We start from the raw sequence: 26,424 nt of genomic DNA, 5'->3' as shown, positions 1-26,424 counted from the left end.
TCAAGCATGATAGTACCAAGGGAGCAAGTGCTTCCGAAGCCAATGCTGGTTCAGACAGACCCGACACCAATGTTATTTCCTTCGGCGCAAGCACAGGGTTTGCAAAAGTTTACACCACTGACAGGAACGCAATCAGATATTACACCAGTCATGAATCAGGCAATGGGGGGGTAACATTCCCGCCAGGTGCAAGTGTTAGAGCAGCTCCAGATGTAATATCGCTACCAATTACTGTTGGTCCAGCAGTACCCTTATTTGCGCAAAAGAAGTCAGACGCAGGGGAACAGAATGAATTGTCACAAAGTCTTGTGGAGGGGAGTGAGTGATCCTGTGCAGATGTCATCTGCAGGACAAACTTAATGGATCTAGATCTTTAATGGGTCTTAATCCACTTGTAGTGCTTTCAGCTGCAGTGAATGGCCCGAATGTGAGTCAGAGTTTGAAACTTTTGACCCCACAAGCTTTAGGTGCAGTGGTGCAACAGCTACTGGTGCCAAATGCGAGCAACATTTCATTACACGGACTGTCAGCTCAGCAATTGAGTGAGTGGTTAGATGGTTTAAACACCTCAAAACGCATCAAAGGGCGAATATCAGATAAATCGTGTGAGGATGAATATAGAAGCAACCAAATTAGTTGAGGGAACAATGGGTGTGAACAGATTAGAATCCTACACAGAAGAGCTGAGGTACTTATCCCCGAAGATTACAAGAGAAGTGAGAAAAATGCATCAGAAATTGGCAGAGCTAGCAGAAAAACGTGACATTGATGTTGAAAAAACTAAGCATTTGAAAAGCAGCTATAGATTAGATTTCAAGGCGAAGGATTTTGAAAACATGAGGTCAGCCAGAATGAAAGCACACTTGAGAGAATTGCTGCAGAGTGCTCAGATTTGGGGGGCATTAGAGAAGTGGGAAGGTAGATGGACAAGGAAAAAAGATAAACGAAAACAGGATTCACAAGATGGGGCTGAAGGCGTCGACAAGGGAGAATCAGTTAAGATGCTTCCGATGAGAGAAATTCCAGGAGGGCAGTTTGTTGTTCATGTTCCATGGCACAGGAGTGATTTAAATGATTATCTAAAGTTGAGAGAGCAGCCGGTTGAGTGGTATTAACAGCCAGAGATTTGTGAAGCTTTCCAAATGTTTGTGTGAATATTTGAACATGCTATTGGAGATAGTGGTGCCGGCAGACTTGTGGGACGAGTGTAAGAGCAGTAGACTGGCCGATAAGTGAACAGGAAAGGGATAGATTTACAGGTGCTCCTTCACCCGAGGTAATGAAAAATTATTACAAGGTGATTGAGTTTCTGAAGACAAGGATTTCTCCCAAAAACATTGATTGGCAGCAGATTGATAGAATGGTCGAAGAGTCAATACATTGATTGGCAGCGGATTGATAGAATGGTTGAAGCGTCTAGAGAGTCAATACATACCTACTATGAAAGATTGTTGAAAGAATTTAAGGAGTACAATGGTAAGGAAGCAATTGAGCGGAAGGACATGTTACATTTTGTGTTCAGATTTGAAGGTTTGAGACCAGAAGTAGGGCAGATGATTAAGAATCATTTGATTTGCTGGTAGGCAAAATCAATTGATGAGGTGTTGCAGTACGCAAAGTACTGTAGCGATGAGATTGAATTGAAGCAGAAAAAGTTGAAGGAAAAAGTAAAGGTGATGCAAATAAAAGCAGCCCAGACAGGAGTGTAAGGAGCTATAGTACGGCCTATGCCGCCGCAACAGAGAGCGGTTATGTTTCAGCCTCAAATGAGAGGTAGAGGATGTGGAATTGACATGATGCGTGGTCCGGACATAGGGACTGTGGTTGTTCAGAATGACATGCAGGGAATGAAAAATGTTACCGTGTCATTTGTGCGCAAACGTGGGACACTGGAAGCGGGAGTGTCCTTTGATGGCGCAGGATGGTGTTGTTCAGCAAAGTGACGTCAGAACATTTCAAACTGTGAAAGTCCCAAGAATGAAAGGATTCATTCCTAATGTTCACAATGGAGGACAGAATTTCTTACCGGTGCAGCAAATGCAGGTGCCACGTGCACAATTTACCCAAATACAACCAGTACAGCAGCATGTCCCTATAATACCTAGGCAGCAAATGCAGATACCTCAAGCACAGATTGACCTGCTGAGTAAGCATCACCTATTGCTGCTCAGAGGCAAGACAGTAGTAACAGTGCATCAGTTTCCATTTTACAGTGAGGATGAAAAACGAAGAATGGATGAGTGACAGTTTGGATGAAGGAGCTTGTATGCTTGCCGCTTTCCTAGCAGTAGATCAGAGAGGGCCTTTTGTGAAGGGAAAGGTGACGGGCTACAAGGTCTCATTCTTGGTTGATATAGGAGCTACGTGCTCTACAGTAAGAAGCATAGAAGTCCCGAATCTACCTCTTTCAGGCAGGACAGTTCAAGTTGTGGGTGTGGAGAACAGACAGTTGACCAATCCAATCACAGAACCAGTGCAGGTTGAAATTGGAAATTATCAAGGATTGCATAGATTTGTGGTATGTGATTCAAGTCCCGTATCCCTATTGGGAAGAGATTTACTGTATGAGACAAAATGTTCTATTAATTGTTCAGATACTGGGATAGAGGTCCAGACGAATAGTGATGAAGAAGAACAAGCGACTGAAACAATGACTAACAATGCCTATGGAGAATACCCATTGATTGAATTTTTCCCAATGTTTACTGGGAAAGAATTGCATGCAGACAACAGTGAAGGAAGAGGTGTGGGATTTGACACGGAAAGAAGGAGGTCTGATTAAGGGAGTGGAGCTGATTAAAAATCACTCTGAAGCCCAATGTAGTGTTCCCGCAGCTACCACAGTATAACATGGCGCAAGATGTTTTAATGAAGGTGGCACAAATAATTGGAGACTTTTTAAAACAAGGAGTTTTGAAAGAAGTGCTGAGCAGCCTATGTAATTCACTGATAATGGGTTTGAAAAAGCCACGTGGGAAAGTGCGTGTTGTACAAGACTTGCGAAAAGTGAACGACATGGTGGTTAAATGTTGTCCGGTAGTGCCCAATCCAGCAGCGATACAGTTTCAGATTCCTTGTGATGCAGAGTGGGTCACAGTAGTAGATCTGTCAGAAACTTTCTTTTCTGTGCCTCTCCATGAGGATAGTTAGTTTATTTTTAGTTTCAAATTCCTAGACAGAGTCTACAGCTGGTGCAGGCTTCCACAAGGGTATACGGAGTCACCATCACTGTTTAATCAGATCTTGAAAAAGAACCTGGAGTTGTTGGAATTGCCATGCCAATCGACTCTTGTGCAATACATTGATGATTTGCTAAAACGAGGGACGAGTGTAAACATGACTCGATTGTCTTGTTGAATCATTTGGGAGAATTTGCACATAAGGTCTCACCTGTGAAATTGCAGTATTGCCAAAAGTCAGTGAAGTATTTGGGTCATCAGATTGAAAAGGGATTGAGGAGAATCTCCAGAGAAAGAATTACCATGATTCTGCAGAGAAGTCGCCCGACTTCACAGAGATGTCAGAATGTTTCTGGGAATGGTGGTGTACTGTAGACAGTGGATTCCAAATTTTGCGGAAATTGCCAAACACTTGCAGCAATTGACACATTAGGAAGTTACAGATCCCATTACCCTAGATGAGAACCAGATGAGAGCATTCACTGAATTGAGAGTTTGTGCAGAGCTCCAGCGTTGGGAATGCCTGATTACACAAAGCCTTTCACATTGTTTTGTCATGAACGTGATTGCTTGTTCTTTGTCTGTTTTGGCACAGGTCCATGGAGGTGCTTATCGCCCAGCAGCTTATTTTTCAGTTACCTGGGGCCTGGTTGCAGCAGCTTTACCAGGTTGTCTGCACACAGTAGCTGCAGTTGGTCAACGTCTTTCCCAGTGTGAGGGGGTAGTCATGGGATACCCTTTGATGGTAATGGTACCATATTCTGTTGAGATTTTACTGACAAGGACGAAAACCCAATATTTGATGGGTACAAGACTGACAAGGTATGAGACGAGCATATTGGGTGCTCCAAATGTAACATTGAAAAGATAAGTGTTGAATCCAGCGACTGCTTCCAATTGACAGCTGAAATTGAAAAGGAGGAACATATGGAGGATGATTGTCTTGAGGTGACTGAGCTGTGTACAAAACCAAGGCCTGATATTAGAGACACGAATTTAGAAGAAAATGACCAAATTGTCTTTGTTGATGGTTCTTGTCTCCGAGATGGAGCAGGCACACAGAGCAGGATATGCTGTGTGCACAATCACAGGCACATTAGAAGCTTCATGGCTTCCAGGTGTATATTCTGCACAAGTAGCAGAATTAGTAGCTCTTACTAGGGCATGCTATGTTTCTGCAAGATTAAGAGTCACAATTTACACGGACAGTCAATATGGATTTGGAATTGTTCATGATTTTGACAGTTGTGGTCGCAACGAGGTTTTATGACTTCTCCTGGAACTCCAGTGAGAAATGGCAACCGAATAAGAGTTGTACGCAATTCAGTTACCTGAATAAATTGCTGTGGTAAAAAGTAGTGCACATTAGACACAGGATTACATTTCCCTGGGAAATGGATATGCGGATCTAGTCGCAAGGTTTTGTGCATTGAACTGTACATCATTCTAAGACAAGTGGGAATTAATGCCTGAAGAAGAAACTAAATCTGCAAGTTTTGTTTTGAAAATAATTGACACACTAGAGCAGGGTTCTGCAAAGTTGGTCCTGGAGAGCCGGGTCAATGCCAGATTTTTAGCATATCCACAATTAGAAACAAGATGTTTCAGAAATCTACATTTCTCTAAATGTGGATATGCTAAAAATCTGGCATGGACTCGGCTCTCCAGGACTGACTTTGCAGAACCCTGCAATAGAGGAATTGAAAACATTGCAGGAAAATGCAGAAAAGGAAGAGAAAAAGCTTTGGGTAAAGTTTAAATGCGTTCAAAGATCAGATGAGATTTGGGTTTCTGAGGAGGGTCAGATGGTGCTGCCGAACAGTTTGTTGACTCAGATGGCCAGGTATTATCACGGCCAAGCACATATTGGAAGAGATGCCATGGTTAGGTTGTCCAAGGTCGATTGGTTTAATCCAAAGTTCAGACAAGAAGAGGCAGTATGCCATCGATGTGTAATCTGTCAGCAACTAAATGTGGGGAAAGGGACAGTGGTAAATTTGAGCCACATTGGAAGAGCAGGAGGACCATTCAGCAGAATGCAGTTAGATTTCATTGAAATGCCCACATGTGGTGGATTGAAGTACTGGGTGGGTGGGTGAGTGGGTGAGTGAGTGAGTGAGTGTAGTCATTGGATTGAAGCATAACCCACATGAAGGAATGATACTCTCACAGTTGCAAAGCTGTTGCTCAGAGAGTTAATACCACAGTTCGGATTTCCTATCTCTTTAGAATCAGATAGGGGAACACACTTCAATAACGAAGTGATCAAACTCTTATGTGCAGCATTAAATATTGAGCAGAAGTTGCATTGCAGTTACCGCCCAGAAGCTTCAGGATCTGTAGAGCAAATGAATGGTACACTGAAATCAAGAATTGCCAAAATGTGTGCTGCAACAAATCTGAAATGGCCAGATGCATTACCTTTGGTGTGGATGTCAATGCGAAATATACCCGACAAAGACAGAACTGTCACCCCATGAGATTCTCATGGGAGGGCAATGGGGTTACCAGCAATTCAAGAAAATGCTCTCGTCAATATTACAGATGATATGGTGTTGGACTACTGCAAAAGGTCTGGCTGATGTGGTTCGAACTTTCTCTCAGCAGGTGCAGGCTGTTACCCTTCCACCCATCCATGACCCAGGTCACAATTTGAGAACTGGAGATTAGGTCATCATCAAAAAGCATGTTCGAAAGACTTGCCTAGAGCCGCGCTGGAAAGGTCCATACTGGGTGGTGCTGACAACTACGACAGCTGTGAAGTGTGCAGCACTGCCGAACTGGATACACGCAAGCCACACAAAGAGTGGTGAGTCCGCAAGAGCATGAAGTGTTGCGGAGAGCACCAACAGCAGCGAAACAAGTGGCTGTACCTGAACCGGAACAAGAGCCGGTTGAACCTGAAATTGACCCAGAGCTGGTGGAAGACGGGCTCAGTGCTGCAGGATTTCTTGGTTTGACCATTAAGGCACCCACCACTGAGTGCGGTACTGCTTTGGGACTCTATTCTTTAGGTGAGGAATCCACAGGTAGTTGTATCCATCAGAAGAACAAGTTACTTACCTTCGGTAACGCCTTTTATGGCGGATACATTAGCTACCTAAAGAATAGAGTCCCAAAGCAGTACTGCACTCGGTGGTGGGTGCCTGAATGGTCAAACCAAGAAATCCTGCAGCACTGAACGTGAAAAATGGCCATCCCTCCTAACTTTAGAGTCCAAACAATAATGCTTGGCAAAAGTGTGGAGGGATGCCCAAGTTGCCGCCTTGCAGATGTCAGCCACAGGAACACCTCTAGCTAAGCCCGTTGAAGCCGCCTTAGCCCTAGTGGAATGGGCTTGTAGCCCCATAGGAGGTTCCTTCTTTGCTAAAGAAAAACACAATTTGATGCAAAGAATGATCCACCTGGAAAGCGTTCTCTTGTGGACAGCTTTGCCTCTCCTCTTCCCCACGTAACCAAAGAGCTGACCGTCCTGTCTGAACTCCCTCGTCCTGTCGACGAAGAAGCTCAACGCTCTTCTTGGGTGAAGTAGGTGAAGCCTCTCTTCCTCCTTGGATGGATGAGGTGGAGGATAGAAGGAAGAAAGAAATGGACTGTCCTAAATGAAAGGGTGTAACAACCTTCGGTAAGAAAGCCGCCTTGGTCCTTACCACCACTTTGTCCCTGTAAAAGGAAGTATACGGGGGTTCCACACTAAGCCTGGCGCTCACTTACTCTTCTAGCAGATGTTATGGCAACCAGAAAAACAGTTTTTAAAACAAAAAGCCTCAAGGGACAAAAATCCATCGGTTCAAACGGTGAACCCATAAGAAAGGTCAACACTAAGATCAAATCCCACTGTGGCATAACAAATGGAGTGGGTGGAAACTTGTTAGTGAGACCCTTAATGAACCTCAAAACAATTGGGGACTTAAACAGGGAGGGTTGGTCTGGAAGGCACAGAAAGGCCGACAGCGCAGATAAATAACCCTTAACAGTGGCAACTGCACAACCCTTCTGCGCCAAGGATAACACAAACAACAGTATGTCAGATAAGTGGGCACGCAAGGGATCAATTTGATTCTCTACACACCAACTCACAAATTTAGCCCACCTGCTTGCATAGATAGATTTGGTGGAATGTCGCCTGGCCGATAATATAACTTCCACCACTTCAGGTGGGAGAGAAAAAGTACTCAGATTTCCCCGTTCAATTTCCAGGTATGAAAGTGCAGGCTCTGGAGGTGGGGGTGTAGAACCTGCCCCTGCGACTGTGAGAGGAGGTCTGCCCTGTAAGGGAGGCTGAGCGGAGGGCACAGAAAGTTGGAGGAGGTCCGAATACCATACCATTCTTGGTCAATCTGGAGCTATTAAGATGACTTGGATCCGGTCTTGTCGGATCTTCCTCAAGACTCGAGGAATCAAGGGTATTGTGGGGGGCTCGTAAAGCAACTGACCCTTCCAGGACATCTGAAACGCATCCCCCAAAGATCTTTGCATAGGATACTGGAGGCTGCAGAATCATGGGCAGTGCGCGTTCTCCAGAGTGGCAAAAAGATGTATCTGCTGATACCCCCACACCTGAAAGATGTAAAGGACCAGGTCCGGATGAAGATGCCACTCGTTATCAGTTGAGATGCGCCCACTGAGACTGTCCGGATGCACGTTCAGAACTCCGGCCGAATGGTTTGCTACCAAGCAAATCCGATGGTCCTGAACCCAGGACCAGAGCCGTAGAGTTTCTCTGCAGAGAAGGTACGACCCCACTCCTCCCTGTTTGTTTATATACCACATCGCGGTAGTGTTGTCCGTCAGGACTTGGACCGACCGCAAAGGTAAGGGAAGGCAGGCCTTGAGAGCCAGACGTATTGCCCGCAATTCCAACAGATTGATGTAAGACCTCTGTTCCACTGGAGACCAATGACCTCTGACCTCCAGGTCCCCCAGATGAGCTCCCCACCCTAGAGTGGAGGCATCCGTTATCACTGTGGCCACTGGAGGTGGCAGCGAAAACGGCTTTCCTTGAGAAAGGTTGCCGTCCGCAGCCCACCATTGCAGATCTACTGCAGCATCTCTGGAGACCTTTATCGATTCCTCAGGATCTCCTTTGTGTTGAAACCACTGCCTGCGGATGCACCACTGAAGAGCCCTCATGTGCCAGCGTGCATGAGTGACCAGCAGAATGCAAGAAGCGAACAGACCGAGCAGACGAAGCACCTTGAGGACTGGAACGACTGCTCCATTCTGGAACATTGGAATCAACGCCTGCATGTCCTGAATCCGCTGCGGCGGAGGAAAGGCCTGATTTAATGCTGTGTCCAGTACTGCCCCTATGAACAGGAGGCGCTGAGAGGGCTCCAGGTGAGATTTGGGCACGTTCACCGAAAAGCCCAGATCGAACAACAATTGAGTTGTCGATTGCAGGTGACACCGCAGGAGCTCCGGAAACTTGGCTTTGACCAACCAATCGTCCAGATAAGGGAATACTGCTATCCCCCTTCTTCTGAGCTCTGCTGCAACCACCGCCATCACCTTCGTGAAGACTCGAGGTGCCAAAGTAAGACCAAACGGAAGGAACGCAAACTGATCGTGTTGCGAACTTACCACAAACCAGAGATACTTCCTGTGCGACTTGAGGATCGGGATATGAAAGTAAGCATCCTGCAAGTCGACAGACACCAACCAATCTCCTTCGTTCAATGCCAAAAGAACCTGTCCTAGGGTCAGCATTTTGAACTTCTCCTGCTTGAGGTACCAATTCAAAATCCTCAGGTCCAGGATTGGCCTAAAAAAAACATCCTTTTTGGAGATCAGGAAATATCTTGAACAGCCCTGACCCCTCTCCTGCTCTGGAACCAACTCTACTGCACCTTTCGACAAAAGGAGTAGTAAACAAAGATGGTCTTCTGAACAGAAGGGATGGGAGGGGTAAACTCCCGAAAAGGGAAGAGTATAACCTTTCCCCACAATATCGGTGACCCAGGAGTCCGATGTTATTGACTCCCACATGTGAAGAAATTGAGACAGTCTCCCCCTTACAGGAGATGCATGTAAAGGGAATGATGGAGGACTAAGGCTGCTTTCCTTGCTGCACCCCTCCGGAGGAAGAGCAAGAGGCAGAGTGCTGCTGGGTGGCCCCTATAGTGCGAACTCTACCCCTGCCCCTGAATGATCTATAAGGGTGAGCTGCCGAAGGTTGATGTCCTGCTGCCTGGAATCTCCCTCAAAAGGGAAGAGCCACACCCAAACCCCCTAAACGATCTTAAGGAAGTGGAGGTGGATGCTTGCAGTCCCAAGGATCTTGCCGTGGCCCTACTCTCCTTGAACCGCTCCAAGGCAGAGTCAGCTTTTGCCCCAAATAGTTTATCCCCATCAAAGGGCAGGTTGAGTAGGGTTGTCTGCACATCGGGAGAGAATCCTGAAGACCGTAGCCAGGCATGTCATCTTGTCGCTATGGACGTGCCCATAGTCCTGGCCACAGAGTCCGATGTGTCAAGCCCAGATTGAATACCATTGGGTCGCCGCCTAAGCGTCCACCAAAAGGTTAAGCACCTCCTGAGGCAATGCAGAATGAGTCTTGGCCTCGTCCAAGAGAGCATAAATGTACCTTCACAGGATACAGGTAGCATTCGTAGACTTGAGGGCCATGCTACATGAAGAGAACGCCTTCTTAGCGGATTGGTCCATTCTCTTGGACTCCCTGTCCGAGGGAACCCCTGGAAAAGATCCCGGAGCAGAGCATGAAGCCTGCACTACCAAACTCTGGAGTCGGGTGTCTGGACAAGAACGCTGGATCTCCAGGAGCGACCCGATACCTTCTCGCCACAGACCTGTTTACTGCCGTCGAAGTCACAGGCTTCTTCCACACCTCCATTATCGGGTCAATAAGCGCCTCATTAAACGTAGAAGCAGCTCTGCCACAGCTGATGAAGGATGCAAAACCTCTGTGAGAATGTTTGTCTTAACATCCGCAGCTCTTTTTTTGACAAATTCTGGTGAATAGTTTTCCAGACCCCCCCTTATATCTAGGAGATGCTTATAGTTGTTTTTTGGTCCTGATGAAGCATCACGGGATCCGTATGGACCACCAGGATGCGAAACATGTTGACCCATGATAGGGATGGTTTGGAAGTTCCCCACCCTTGCTACGATTTTTCAGATTCAGAGTGACTGATCATTATTTCGGCTTCACTCAGATGACTATTTTTAACCTTGGCCTTTTCCTTCTCATTGGGTCCAATAAATTAGTTACCCGGTGTTGAGTTTTGAAAGCCAATTTTAAATCACTACCTTTGATCTCCTTCAGTACTCTTTCTCACACTTTTGGGGTCACTGCTTCATTATCACAAAAGATCTCCGGCAAAGAGCCCCCCCTTTCGGGGTGGTGCCCGTTAGACATTGCAGTGCTGGTCTGACGAGGAGCAGCTCCGATGAAGCATGACATCCCTCGGGATGTGTGAGGTGTCTTGCTCCTAAAATTTAGGACCCCCACTACGGTATCCCCCTCCTCTCTTTTACTTTTGGAACAGTGTATCTTATATTCATGAGAAGCTGCTATTATTCCTGTTCTTGAGACTACTACACTAACAGCTTTAGAGAGGTTTAAGCTAGATGAAAAATATTTGCATGACTACAGTAATGATGGAGAGCTTTTTTCGAACGTGTTCTATCGGTTGTTGAGTGACTGTGGAGGTAATGGATGTAAGGAATTGTCTTATGTGTACACAAATTCCTTCCTCTGTGGAATAAGGGGTTACATACCACAGCTTACCTCTAACGTATGGCGTAACTTGTAGTTTGCTACTAACTAGATTCGATAATGAAGAGTATATTCAGTATTTCTATTCTAACCACAACTTAGTGTTTTCTTTTGTACCCATTATTAGATATTTGAATAAAGTAGCTAAGGAGCGTAATATAGTATTAGTTAGTGTTGGTTCAAAGAATCCTCTAACATTTGAAACGGCTTATGCACACCGTAACAACTTAACTTGTTTACTAACCCCATTAGAAAAGAGCTTTATAGGGCATACTGATGACAGAAGGAAGGCATTAAAGGATAAGTTAGAGAAAGGACTGGACAAAAGGACTTATAAGAATGATTATGCTTACACTGTTATTAGAACATTGGAATGCTGGGGGCTCCATTGAAAACAATGGAGTGCTGCAGGCTTTTACTGGCCGGTAAAAGCCTGCAGCGCCAACATTCCAATGTTCGCTTTGTTCACAGCAACAGCTGTGAACAAAGCCTCACGGAGCCCGAGGGGATTTTAATCCCCTCGGGCTCCGTGAATTATTATTATTTTTTAATAGAACATTCTGCCCTGTGTGGCAGAATGTTCTAATAGCCTTAGAACCCGCAGTAGCGGGCTCTACCGGCTATTAAAGTCCCTCTCCCTTGTTAAATGCCCTCGCCTTCGGCTCGGGCATTTAATGCGGGGAGCGGGCCTTTAATAGCCGGTAGAGCCCGCTACGGCGGGTTCTAAGGCTATATTAAAACACAAGGAAAATTAGCTTTAAATGCATTACATGTAGGGACACTTTGTATATATAGGCCAAAAATCACACACTGACACTATTTGTGGGAACGAGTGAATGTAGGCATGTGTTTTTGTTTCAGAGTAAATGGATTTTTAGGTTGAATGGTCAGGACCCTGTGATTCCTGGGACCTCCTATATTTGTGGACCTAATGCTTATTACCGTCTTCCTAGAGCATGGTATAGGACATGCTATTTAGGGATAGTTTTCCCTAAGATTTATCAGATAGATGATTTAAAGAAAATTCTGAAAGTGACTGAATTACATCATGAGCGACAGAGGAGGGAAACCTCTTCTGCAATTGTGGGAGATATTTTTGGTGCAATAATTCCTTCTGTAGGGGTTATTCTGAATGCAATCAATATACAAAAGTGGTCTACTATTGTGGATAACATGTTGACAAACTTTACAGGGGCAATACTCCTGTTAAATACTGAATTGGCTGTGGAAAAGCAATGACACTTCAAAATAGGCTTGCTTTAGACATAATTTTAGTGAAAGAGGGCGGAGTGGATAAAATGATTAATGCCAGGCATTGTTCTTACATTCCAGAGAATGATAAGGAGATAAGAGACTTACCTACTTACTATCTTAACTAATTCAAGCAAAGATTTGAAGGATTTGAAGGACCAAGGGTTTTGGGAGAAAGTTGGAAATGGATTTGCCTCTGTGGGAAATTGGTTTAGTCAAATTTGGAATGGAGTATTATGGAAAATCATCCAGGGAATATTAATTGTGATTGTTTCCATATTAGGATTATGGGGTACATGCAAATTATGGCAAAAGATTAAATTAAGGAAATCTAAGAATGATCAGTGGAGAGAAGAACCACCTAGGAGACAAATTTATAGGGAAAACTCAAGAAGGCGGCAAAATACATCCAAGACAAATGTGTAAAGTGTTGACAAGAAAGGTGTGATGACATTTAGTCAGAGGAAGGACTGATGGAGCAGATATGTTAGCTAAGAAATTTCTAATGACGTGTGTGTGTTTATTAATGAGAAAAATGCATAGAGAAATTAATTGTAGAAAAAATAATGTGCACGTTTGAAAAATGTGCCCTTAGGGAGTGATCACCATGTGTACTAAAAGAACTAAAAGATGCAAAATAATGAAAAACATAAGAATAATGCACTAATACGTCATAACTAAATGTATAACCTATGTTTTATATTAATTTATATTCTTAAATTAGCCGGACTAAGGGCCTGGTTTCACTGCACCTCGCTTGCTCTGAACATGGAGAATTCAAATACATTGCAAAGGACTGGTAAGTGAAAACAGACACCTAGAACCGCTCAGAGTTCAGGCTGCTCAGCTAGAACATTTTGCAAATGTACCAACGGACAGGAGATGATGAAAACAATTTGATACAATTATGTGTAGTGTAGGCTAAATGTACTTTCCCAGTACTTGAACAATAGAGGCACTGACTGAAGACTCGTATGCAACAATTTTGTTACCCGAAGAGCCGGATGATGTTCTCATCGCAAGAAGAACTAATCAGTTTTATGGGACACAAGACATATGCAAACTCAAAGATTTGGTAAACAAAAACTATAGGTTAGAGTCATAACTTCCGATAGACTGACCAATTAGCAATTAGTGGGATAGTCTAGGAGACCGTAATAAAAAGTCATAACAAGGGGTGAGGATTCCGAACTGCGAGGAGAAAGTTGATGTCAGGAGACGCTGTCCGAGGTGCTGATATTGGGCTCATACTCTGAGCCTGATCTGTAGCTGACTATTAGTGAACTGAAGACGAAGACTGACTTGGTGATGATCCATCTTGGATAGGTAGCTATGAAATGTGACTGACGATTTTGTGCCTTTTCTTCTAGGTACCAACTGTGCTGTTTTACAGAGATTCACTCTTAAGTAGATTTTTCCAAATTAATGTTTTCACCTAAATTGTTTCGCATGAAGACCCCCATGCTAATGCTAATCTTGGTTAGGTAGACTGTTAGGGGTGACGTGTACAGTGACAAACCTTATTGCTAAACTACATTGTTAATATTGATATCCACAGCTTATGGTGTTGCTTTGTACCATATGTTTTGTTCAAGTGATAATGTCTTAACTGATGAATTAATAAAAAGTTGATTTTGAATAAACTTTGAACTAACAGATAACTTACAATTGTAAGCAATAGGGAATACAATTTGTTAACCCTTTCCATGAGTAGTGGTTATTTCTTATTAGTATGATCTCTATTGTGGTTTCATAAAGTGTTAATCTTGGTTATTGATATTTATTTCTGTTCAGTGGTCACTGCATGACTATGATACTCCATGCGATTCAAAAGGTTCATCGACCTATATGCGTTCCCTTGTAAGCTTACTTACTTAGCACTGGCCGCGCTAGCACTGTTAAACAACAACCAACCCAGAGAGGCTAGAATCAAAGTTAAGGCATTTCTAAGTATTACATGAGTGATTTTGGAGCCCCTTGTTGTGTTGAGGTAATCTTCACTGTATTCTTCCTTGGAATGCACACAATACAATGTGGGTAGTGTGTGGGGAATAGAATGTAGAGGACAGTGGGAGATGTGCTACCGTTGGGAAAAGAATTAAAGAGTTCCAGGACTCAAAGAAGATGTGAACTTAAGGGTGGAGTCTTCACTACAAGACCCCTTAAAGCTGCATTAGGCAAATAAGTCCATCTTCAAATTTCCTGACATGCAAGCAAGATAGGTATGATATTTCACATGCTCTAAGGTCCTGTGGAAAGCCTGCAAAATCTTGGCCGCAGATAGGGTACTCCTATTTTTGGCTAAGCTTACCACACAATTTCACCGGCCATATTACACACGTGAAATTACTAAAACATCATACTGGCAACAGTCTAGCCACCGCACTAGAAGTGGCTAATGTCTGCATACTCTGGTACTAAAACCATGACAGATTACAATTATTTCATACTGGCTGAACAACATGATTATGGCAGGGTGCGAACGTACAAACGTAACAATGGACTATTATGCAATTGGGGGGGGGGGGGGCACTTGGTAGGAAAACTTAAGATAAGGGTACCCACGAATGATACATGAATGGAATAGTCCAATATCTTTCAGCTATTAAAATAAACAGTTCCACGCAATATATAAGACTAATGGGGACTAAGCTACATCTCACATGACATGACTGGATTCTAGAAAAGACGAACATCACGCTGGGGTAACGTTTATGCTGCGGAAAACACTCACACCTATCCAAACTGCAGTATGGACATCCAATAAACTTATCAGCATTGTACAATAGGCATGCGAGTTATTGCTCACTACTACTATAAGTAGTGCTTGTTAAAATGAAAGCAGATTGTTCTTTCCTTACGTTAAGAAACTCAAGCGGGTCCTGTTCCTTAAGCCTCATCTTGACAGCATCCAGGGTGTCCTTAACTTTCTTGACGTCTTCTTGTAGCTTGGTTAGGTTATCAGCCATCTTCTTCTGTGCCACTTTACCTTGGAACGCCAACTTATTTAATGTTGCCAACTTTTGGTTCTCAATAGGTTGGTGAAATTTCTTAAACAAGGAGGAGATACTGGTCTCGGAGTCATTCGCCTTCCACTAGAACAAATATTATTGGATAAATTCAGGCCACACAAAACACTTAACACAAAAAATTACATGAAATTCTTCACTTCCCTGCATCTTTATTTAAAGCACTTTTACATTAATTTCATGCTACTGTCAAGGACAAACCAAGGCCAACATTGGCTATAACAGGGGGAATATGCAGAAAGGCAGGCAGTGGTGAATTTGTACAAGAATAAGTGCTGGTACTCAAAACTGTGCTGAGAAGACTCCAGCCGCTGTAATTAAATGTTGCTGTACCAAATAATAAGACTGCACAGGATTAAACTCACTTGATGCCTTTTAATTCACTACTAGACACTCCCTACCCCCTTTTTAGGTCCAGCCTAGGTAGTGTTCAAGCGCTGTCTGCAAAGACCTGCTATAGGGGTGTGGAATTCCCATAGTCTGACCCCCAGGACACCTTGTTTGGGATCAAGGACAACTAGTTTGCACATTTATTTTGTCCACGGGGCAAGCCGGCCCAACCTCCTGCAGCACAAACCCTTTGGCTGCCAGTTCACGATAGAACATTATGGAGCAGGAAAGAATTGTCTGCAGTTGAGTTAATATTTATTTTCATATGCTAATTCTGTTTGAGCTTGTATTTTTGGTTCATTAATGCCAAGCCTTTATTATTAGGGCGAGCACTCTAAAAACATGTTGTAAGCTTGGACTGCACAACCGACAGTGGTTCCAGTTAAAAAAAAACAAAAGTGTACGCACGTTTGCAAAGTTTAATAACATGAGGCTACATGTAATGCTCCCAGAATGCTTTGATTAGATGCAAATAATTGCAGAACTTTGAAAGCAAGATTGACAGTTCTTTGCTTTCAAAATTAAATGTTCACAAAAAATGCATCTAGGGGAAAAAAAAAACGTTTAGCTAAATTACTGTGAAATTTTAGGCACCATTTATTTGAGGAATCATTCAATGAAATGTGTTGATTCATGGTAGTATTTCAATCAATCTGCGTTCTTATAGAGCGCGGCTAATTACCTGTTTAGGTCTCAAGGCGCTGGGGGGAGGGTCATGCAGCTCAGCTGAAGCGCTGGATTGCCGGTTCAGTCGAAGAGCCAGGTCTTGAGGTCCTTCATGAATTGAGGCAGGGAGGGAGAATGCCTGAGATGAAGAGCTCAAGATCCTAGCAACGAGGTAGGAGAAGAATCTTCTTCCAGCTGTGGTCTTCTGGATCAGTGGGATGGTGGCCAGGGCCAGGTGAGCAGAACGGAGTGGTCTGGTGGACGTGTGGAAGGCGAGGCGGTGGTTAAGGTATGCTAGTCCGATGTTATGGAGGGCCTTTTGGGTGTGCACGAGGAGCTTGAAGAGGATGTTGTTGATCAGAAGCCAATATAGGTGTCTCATGTGCCTGGAGATATGGCTGCGGCGAGGGATGTCAAGGATATGTATAGCAGCGGCGTTCTGGATTCTTTGCATCTTCTTTTGGAGCTTCTGGGTGGTGCCTGCTTAGCGTGAATTGCCGTAGTCGAACTTGCTGCAGATGAGCCCCTGGGTGACGATTCTTCTGAATTTGAAGGGGATCCACTTGGGGATCTTTCGGGGCAGGCAGAGCATGTGGAAGCAGGGGGACAAGACGGCATTGACTTTGTGGTTCATAGAGAGTCAAGGATGATGCAGAGGTTACGTGTGGTTGGTCGGTGGGGGTTGGGCAGGCTGAGCACTGCAGGCCACCCGGGTGACACCCAAAATGAGGAATTCGGTCTTGTCAGAGTTGAGCTTGAGGCAGTTGCATTTCATCCAGGCGGCGACTGGTCTTCCAGACTGTAGGTTCGTCGGTGAGGGAGAGTATCAGCGGAGTGTCATCAGTGTAGGAGACGATGTTGAGTCTGTGGTTTCCGACGATATCTGCTAGTGGGACCATTTAGCTGTTGAAGAGGGTGGGGCTCAGGGAGGAGCCTTGGGGGACGCCGCAGCTAATCTCTTCAGGTTCGGATGTGAACAGTGGAAGCGTGAAATTTGATGGTGTCCCTTGTGTCACAAAAGTCATCAGAATGTGACAAAATATGTTTTATTAGGTTCAGAGCACAAACCGTTGAAACCTAGAAATTTGCATTGACACGCTTGTGAATGCACTTATTAAAATGCAGAGTTAGACTTCAGTGGTATTTGAATTCAACTGAATGTTAGAAGGATTAATGTGGTATTAAGGTAATTTGAAATCTAGACTAACGGAATAAATCGAAACAATAGCGATTTTTTTGAATGATGGAGTCTAAAATATATGAAGAGATGAGAGAAATGGACTTCTATTCTATATTTAACAAAATGGGTTAACAAAGCTTCCTTGCTTTAAAAGAAATTTATTACTCATATTATTGAAGTATTAACATTGAATTTATAAGTTTTCATATTACATGTGTTTATTAAAGTGTATTAATTGAATGTAAAGTCATGATTTTGCCTTTGCACAAGAGGCCTGAATGTAGTTTGTATTCGTAGTTTGACTAGAAATGTGATTAATTTTTTTCGTGAACTTTCTTGTGGGTTAAGCTCCCATGAGAAGCTAAGAGTCTGGTCACTGACCCCATTGTTTAAGCATAGAGAATGGATCTTATCACCCATGATAGCGGAAGTGTGTGCAACATGGACTGACATTGTATACAATTGTTTCAAACTTGTGTGGAGTCTCACGGGTGGAAGATGCTCTCATGTAAAGCTTGGGAAAGGAATTGTGTGCTCGATTATTGGATGATGTCCCTTCAATGTGACATCGACTGATACCTTTGGCGAATCAGAATGCATAGCGACTTTTGATATGACAGTGCCTGGCTGGACCTTGAGCAGTAGCAGTTGGGCAGAGAAGCAGATGCAGATTTAGATTTTGAGATGCTGCCTTGATTCCTGTCCCAGATGCTTTGCTCCGTAGAGGGGTAAGCCCCCTGTTTACTTTGTCCCTTTTGAGATGTCTGAGTCTTAGAAATTTTCCTTCCCCTTTTTAGAGGGCTCTTGCCTATCTTTTGCCTATTTTAGTCAGTAACCTACAGTCTGAGATTATCCTTTTTCAAATTATTTTTGCTCTTTTTGCATCTTGTCCACGTTTCACCCCACACATGCATTCCCCTATTTGGCTAGTGAAGGGTTTTCCACTGCTCTGCCTGAATTTAAAACCTTGTTCAATTGAAATTACCGACGACTGCTAACCCAGAGCAACACTGAATTTCTGTATTTCAGATATTCCTTTTATTGTTATGTAATGTTTAGTTTTGTTAATGTAAGTCGACTAAACTTCTTTCGTCGCCTTGGGCATCCCATGGTGATCATGTATATCTTTAACTTTGTATTGAGAGTAACCTACCTGACTTTAATTTGGAGTTTTTAATAAATATTTAAACTGATTTTTTATTGTAGTTTTCTTTCTGTGGCCAAATGGGTCATACTGTTTAGATGTATTAAATAGTGATTGGATTTTGTTCAATAGTTCTACCTCACTTTATTGCTGGGTTAAAAGGTTCATCTACCTCCAATGAGCATCGATTCCTGTTAAGGATGAAAATGCTAAAGCATGTGCATAATGATTTCTCCCCATGCCACTGCACCTCTTTGGAAAGGCAAGAAACATAACTGGATGCCATTTCCATAGATATAGAAATGGACTCAGCAGCCCAGAAACTCGCTAAAAGCTGCATTAGATAGGAGACACAACAGATTTAAGGCATACCTCACAAAGTCACAAGCAGTAAAAAAAAAAAAAAAAATAATAATAATAATAATAAAAAAAATAAAAAAAAAAAATGTTCAAGGTCACCTCACGTTACTCAATCTTTATTTTATCAGGAGGGGAGTCCAAAGCCATCTACGGACCAAATCAGATTAACTGCTTGGGTGCCTTGGACGAGGCACCTATTAGGCCGATCTACCCCCAGGGGGCCCAGAAACCTCTAGGCGCCAGGGCAATTCTTTTTTTTTGTTTTGTTTTTTAGAGATGGGGAGCGAACCATTAGGCAAGGGTCACTCCCCTGGGGGGCAAATTGTATTTAGACCATTTATGCCTCCCCCCCCCCCCCCCTTGGGGGCAGATCAGCCGATATTAGGTCAATCTGCCCCCCAAGGGTGGCATAAACAATGAGGCACCGGGGATTTTTCAACCCCGTAGGCAAGGGTCGCTCCCGGGGAGGGGGGGGGACAAACCCGGGGGCAGGTCGGCCTATTATTAGGCCGATCTGCCGCCAGGGGGGTCAGAAATCTCTAAGCGCCAGGGCTAGAAAAAAAAAATTGTTTTTTTTTTCTTTTTAGATGGGGAGCGACCCATTAGGCAAGGGTCGCTCTCCTGGGGGCAAATTGTATTTAGACCATTTCTGCCCCCTTTGGGGGCATATCGGCCAATTTTTGTTAGGCCAATCTGCCCCCATGGGGGCAGAAACGACTTAGGCACCAGGGATTGGTGTGTGTATGCGTGTGTTTTCTTTAGGGAGGCAGCCCCTTGGGTAAGGGTCGCTCCCCATGGGAGCACATTACTGTTGGCCATATCTGCCCCATTGGGGGCAGATGGGCCTATTTTTGGAAGGCCCATCTGCCCCAAAGTGGAGCAGAAAGCCCACCAGAGGCCAGGGAAGTTTTTTTTCTCCAAAAATAAGAGGATGGGGGTATGGCCATATCCCCACCCCAAATAAATGGGGCCAAAGTTGTGGCAGATGGGGCAATTAACCCTGATCCACACCCGGGGGGGGGGGGCGGGGGGCCAGAAAGTATAGATGCCAGGGGAAAAAATATATATATATATTGGGGTGGTGGCTACCAACCAGTATGGGCCTGGTTACGCCCCCACCTCAACTGAAGGGGGTAACAGTCTTTCAGCTCTACCGCACTCTAAAACATCTTATCCCACAGCAAGCAAGAAGGCATTTGATTATCTGGGGTTTTAGTTTTACATTTGGGCCATGAGAACTTGGCTTACTCTCAAAATCGTCCCACTTGGAATGGTGAGGGCTGCACTTTATGGACTTTGGGACGCTGCCATGTAGAAAAATCCACAAGACCTAGACATATCTGAAAACTAAACATCTGGGTGATTCCAGGGTGGTGTGTTTCACATGCACCCCGCACCATTTTTGTACCCACAATCCCCTGCAAACCTCCAACTTTGATGGAAATCACACATTTTTCCCATGTTTTTGTGATGGAACCTTCCGGAATCTGCTGGAATCCACAAAATTCCTACCACCAAGCATGGTCTCATCTATACCGATAAAAATTCTGCTGCACTTGTCAGCCTAAAAGTTTTTTTATGCAAACTGCCCTTTTGGACCCCCTTTGTTCCCCCTCAATATCAACATGTTTTTGGCTCTTCCCTTTCACAAGCACTTGGCCCACCTACACAAATGAGGTATCATTTTTACCGGGAGACTGAGGGGAACATTGGGTGGAAGCAAATTTGTGGCTCCTCTCAGATTCCAGAACTTTCTATCACCGAAATGAGAAGAAAGGGTGTTTTTTTGTTCAAATTTTGAGGTTTGCAAAGGATTCTGGGTAACAGAACCTGGTCAGAGCCCCACAAGTCACCCCATCTTGGACTCCCCTACGTGTCTAGTTTTAAAAAATTCGCTGGTTTGCTAGGTTTCCCCAGGTGCCGGCTGAGCTAGAGGCCAAAATCCACAGGTAGGCACTCTGTTTTCTGTGGAAAAAATGTGATGTGTCCACGTTGTGTTTTGGGCCATTTCCTTTCGTGGGCGCTAGGCCTACCCACACAAGTGAGGTACCATTTTTATCGGGAGACTTGGGGGAAACACAGATTAGCAAAACAAGTGTTATTGCCCCTTGTCTTTCTCTAAATTTTTTCCTTCCAAATGTAAGACAGTGTGTAAAAAAGACGTCTATTTGAGAAATGCCCTGTAATTCACATGCTAGTATGGGCACCCCGGAATTCAGAGATGTGCAAATAACCACTGCTGCTCAACACCTTATCTTGTGGCCATTTTAAAAATGCAAAGGTTTTCTTGATACCTATTTTTCACTTTTTATATTTCAGCAAATGAACTGCTGTATACCCGGTAAAGAATAAAAACCCATTGCAAGGTGCAGCTCATTTATTGGCTCTGGGTACCTAGAGTTCTTGATGAACCTACAAGCCATATATATCCCCGCAACCAGAAGAGTCCAGCAGACGTAACGGTATATTGCTTTCGAAAATCTGACATCGCAGGAAAAAGTTAGAGTAAAACGTGGAGAAAAATGGCTGTTTTTTTCACCTCAATTTCAATATTTTTTTTTATTTCAGCTGTTATTTTCTGTAGGAAACACTTGTAGGATCTACACAAATGACCCCTTGCTGAATTCAGAATGTTGTCTACTTTTCAGAAATGTTTAGCTTTCTGGGATCCAGCATTGGTTTCTCACCCATTTTGGTCACTAACTGGAAGGAGGCTGAAAGCGCAAAAAATAGTAAAAATGGGTTATGTCCCAGTAAAATGTCAAAATTGTATTGAAAAATTGGGTTTTCCAATTCAAGTCTGCCTGTTCCTGAAAGCTGGGAAGGTGGTGATCTTGCCACCACAAACTTTGTTGACGCCATTTTCAGGGAAAAAGCCACAAGCTGCCTTATGCAGCCCTTTTTCCCCATTTTTTTAAAATAAAAAACACAATTTTCACTGTATTTTGGCTAATTTCTTGGTCTCCTTTAGGGGAACCGACAAAGTCTGGGTACCTCTAGAATCCCTAGGATGTCGGGAAAAAAAGGACGCAGATATGGTGTGGGTAGCTTATGTGAACATAAAGTTATGAGGGCCTAAGCGCGAACTGCCCCAAATAGCCAAAAAAAGGCTTGGCACAGGAGGGGGAAAAGGCCTGGCAGCGAAGGGGTTAAAGCTCTGTCACCACTGCTGTCCAATAAAAGGACAAATCTGGTTGTTGGCATGCTGGGGCAAAGAAGATTTTTCTCCCCGCCTGGGGTTCAGAAACCCCAAACGCACAGGTGAGACAATCACTATTGTCACCTATAAAGGTCGACTAAATCTTTGGACTTCGCAACGAGTGTAGCAGTCAAGCATTCAATCACAAATCAATGACATTATACAATAAACAACTCTAAACACTATAAACAAATTAAGACTAAATCAAACTCCAAACTGGATAAAGTTTCAAAGCTTTATTACAATCCCAAAATCAAAGTCAAGTTTATGGCACACAAAACTAAGGGCCAGATGTAGGTAGTTCCGATTTGCAAAACCGGATGCAGAACGGTGTCTCAGACACCGTCTGCGAATCGCTATGGGGTCGCAAAGACCCACCTCATTAATATTAATGAGGTGGGTCACATTTTGCGACCCCATAGCGAGTCCCTGCACTCACAGGGATGGTGGCCTGCTGAAGATGGCAGACCTCCATGTCTGTGACAGCTTTTTAAAATAAAGCAGTTTGTGTTATATTATTTTGCAGCCCGTTTTCCTTAAAAGAAAACGAGTTGCAAAATAAAAACAAAATACCAAAACCATTTGGTTTTGTTTTTTCAGAGTAAGCAGCGGTCCATTGGACCACTGCCTGTTCTGAAAAAACATTTTGGGCAACATTCACAAAGGGGAAGGGGTCCCATGGGGACCCCTTCCCTTTTGCGAATGGGTTACCACCAGTGTCACACTGGTGGTAACTGCGAATTGCTTTGCGACCGCATTCAACGCCACAAAGCAATTTAGCATAGCGATGCGAGTCGTATATAGGAAGGGGACACCCCTTCCTATTTGCGAGTCGCATTCACAATTTGCGAACCGGTACCGACTCGCAAATTGTGAATGTGCATTGCGATGGGCATTTTGCATGGCGCAAACTGAGATTTTCGCAGTTTGCACCATGCAAAATGCTTGCTACATCTGGCCCCAAGTTATACTTGAAAACAATAGGCTGACCACAATGCCTGAAAAGATTTTGCCTACCGAACATCAATACTGTCAAACACTCCAAAACAATAATATAGATTAGAAAAAACACAATATGGCCATGGTTATATTTAAACTCTGATGATGCGGACATCAGTAACACATCAAAATACAGTTTTACCATTAGGATTTCAGGTTTCAGGGATGGGCCATTTCTATCACCAACGCAAATTTAAACTTGCATGAGTGGGATAGGGCTAGAAGTAAAAGCAAGACAAAAGAATTAAAAAAAAAAATCTAACTAGGGCAACTCACTATAAAAATACATTGTTGTAAGTACATAACTGAAAAGGAAACAAGAAACCACATTTAGTTATACCTCTCCTTATGGGACGGCATATAGCAATGTTTCAAGAACGGTCACTTTCTTCCGGCGTCAGTTGACAGAAAAATCAGAACAGCACAGAACATGGACTGCACATAGGATGAATCAGCAGTTCAGAATTAGTTGGGCATATTAGTACTGAACTGCATAACAGAATAGGGCAGTTAAAATGTAAGATGAGAAAACTCAACTGGGGACTTAAAGAAAACGTTTGACAGCCGACTCAAACAGGGTTCTGAACAGCTTTGAGGCAGGAGAAGAACTCGGACTGACTTCTAGTTTCCAAAGTTCCTCACTAATTAGAAGTATGCATGATCCATTCATTGGTCCTTCAGGTGGGTGCACTCATGTCAGTGCCCAATGACTGTTGATAGCACCATCACATTTGCAACTATTCCAAATCTTATCAGCAAAAATGCATTGTCATTTGAATGATTTCACACAACTGACAAAATATTACATTCTCTAGTTATTTGTTACTTGAGTTCTCACAAAACTAAACCTTTGCCACATAGGAATCACAAGTTTCCTGTCTTGTTTGACAGCTAGAACAAATAATGCAATGTTATTAATTCTAAAATGTGTTTCTTGCCTTCAATACAATAGGACATTCAACATCACAATAACACCCTAAGAAAATAATTCAGATCAGAGGGGACATAATAAGCAAATGATTTTCCATTACTGCTGCAAAATGAATCTTTCAGGCCTAGTCAAGCTAAGAAAGCCTTAATACACATTAATGCAATTAATACACCTATTGCGCACCTTACAATTCAAATGAAATATACAAAACAAATTATTTACAAACATTTATGACATGGTCGAGCCGATTTAAACATGCATTTATTTTTCCGCATACAAAACACACATTAATAAATTCATTTAATTCAATACTAGTATTATATATCCATTTAATATTTTCAATAACACATAATATTAATTCACATTAGTATTTCATTTAATATATGAATTCAAATCTCTGTTAAAAAGTAGAGTTTAATACGAATGGTTGCCACATGGTCCACAATAATTCAAAAGTGCACATTTTACAGCTTGTGTGATTTTCTTGGTTAGGCTTTAAATGTAGGTTAATTAGTTACCATATGCTAACTTCTACTCCTCTAATATATTAGTAAAATGTGATCACTCATGGTCTAGGGTTGCTTTTCACATCTCAGAAGGGACAGGCTTCTAACATCAGGGTGGATGATTACCGCTGGAGTAGGGCCAAGGCTGATTTTAACTTCGTTCCCAGACTGGAGTGAACCAGTGAGCAAAAACAGGGTGGAGAAAAATCAAAGAACTGGTAAAAATCTACACTATAATTTAGTCAAATATTTCTTACAGATGCATGGCCTACTTGGGCTTGTGTGCTGATGTCTAAGCTACTTCATTTGTGATATATTCTGCATGGTATGCCCCTTGACGTGGCTTGTTTGAAGACTGTTCTCACCATTAGAAGGACTGCCACAGTTCTCCCATGCACAAGTTATATGGTCTGTATGTGGGCATTTCCACATTATTTGTTATTATGTTGTTATCCTTTAGAGTTTGTTTTCCTCGTCCCTTATATGCCACTTATGTGTCTGCCTCCTTAGGTTTTCTCCAGGTCCAATCATCAAAGAGTTGTCTGCATACAACCCTCCACCATTCTGCCCAAACATCTACGTTTAGGGCACTTCTTTAGACAAAGTTCAAAATCAGAAGAGGGCAAAAGTGATGACAATGGAATCTAATCTCCACAGGTTGGCAAATCCTCAAACATCACACAAGAACACTATGGGAAAGACTGCTAAAGCTGCAGCCTTGGCTGAAATTAAACTACAAACATCTAAATGCACAAGCATTTTCACTGGCATCGCAACTCCTAGAGCTGAGCATGCAGAAGGCTGAAAGTCAACTGCTACACAAAACCAATTCAGCCAAATCTAATCCATTCTGCACAACCCTCAGTCAAAAGGCAGATGGCAGTGTCTCCACCTGAGGTGGTGCAACCTACAATTTCTGTAGCCACTTCAGTGCATTTAATCATAGTGGGGATGCAGAGAGCGAGGCCATGACAACAGTCCAGATTAATTCTTTTTACAATTGGTTGGTGTTGGACCTCACCAGCTCTGCAGGGTCACCCCAAACTTTGTCTTTACCTTTCTGTTTTCTGATTTTGTTGGAATCAGAACTCGACACTCCAGCACTGATAACCATCTCTAAAGTGCTTGCGCTTTCTCCCTAAAACCTGGTTAAATTGCCCTACACCTGATTGGCATATTTAATTACCTTGTAAGTCCCTACTATGTATGTTACATATACCCAAAGCCTGTTAAAAAATAATAATAACAAAAAATGCTACTAATGGGCCTACAGTACTCAGTGTGCCACCAACACATGAAGCACTTTAAAGCATGCCCAGGTCTGCCATTACATTCTGTATACACTTTTAAACTGCCATCTAAACCTCAAAAACATTTTTGCCAGGCCTAAACTTTACTTTTTAAACATACAAGTCACCCCAAAGGTAGGCCCTAAAAGCCCATAGAGCAAGGTGCATGGTATTAAATATGCAGGACATGTGGACTTGAGTGTTACATGTCTTCTTACTGAAAAACTCCTAAAGTTGTTTTTTTTACTAGTGCAAGGCCCATCTCTCTCATTGACTAACACTGGGCTAGTGTATTAAATTTACAAAAGTACCAACTTTCCATTCGGAGCAGATAGAGATGCCATGCTTGAGCTCCAATGAACTATAATTTAAAGTCCTCTTTAACTGTAAAGTCAGATATTAAGTCTCACTTATAAAAATGACACTTTTATTAAGTTGACACGAGCCTTTTGTCACCCCAGACTTATTGGAGCATTGACAAGGGCAGGAAATAACTTTCCAGAACCAGATGTGGCAGTAGGACAGGGTGCCCCCGCCCCCACAATCTGGAACAGATAAAGCTG

The 26,424-nt window shown here is 43.2% G+C and overlaps 1 protein-coding gene across 1 annotated transcript in view; it reads right to left on the bottom strand.

The window, feature by feature from the left end:
• The window catches only part of LOC138304294 (zinc-binding protein A33-like), a 160,270-nt gene that overhangs the window by 80,009 nt on the left and 53,837 nt on the right, over positions 1 to 26,424 (bottom strand). Inside the window, exon 5 of the mRNA XM_069244239.1 lies at positions 15,030 to 15,263. Within this exon, the coding sequence (XP_069100340.1) occupies positions 15,030 to 15,263 (234 nt within the window). The remainder of the gene's footprint in view (positions 1 to 15,029; positions 15,264 to 26,424) is intronic.

Source organism: Pleurodeles waltl, chromosome 7 (genome assembly GCF_031143425.1).
Source record: "Pleurodeles waltl isolate 20211129_DDA chromosome 7, aPleWal1.hap1.20221129, whole genome shotgun sequence".
NCBI lineage: Eukaryota > Metazoa > Chordata > Amphibia > Caudata > Salamandridae > Pleurodeles > Pleurodeles waltl.
Note: the sequence above shows the minus strand (reverse complement) of the source record. Positions and strands in the feature narration are given on the sequence as shown.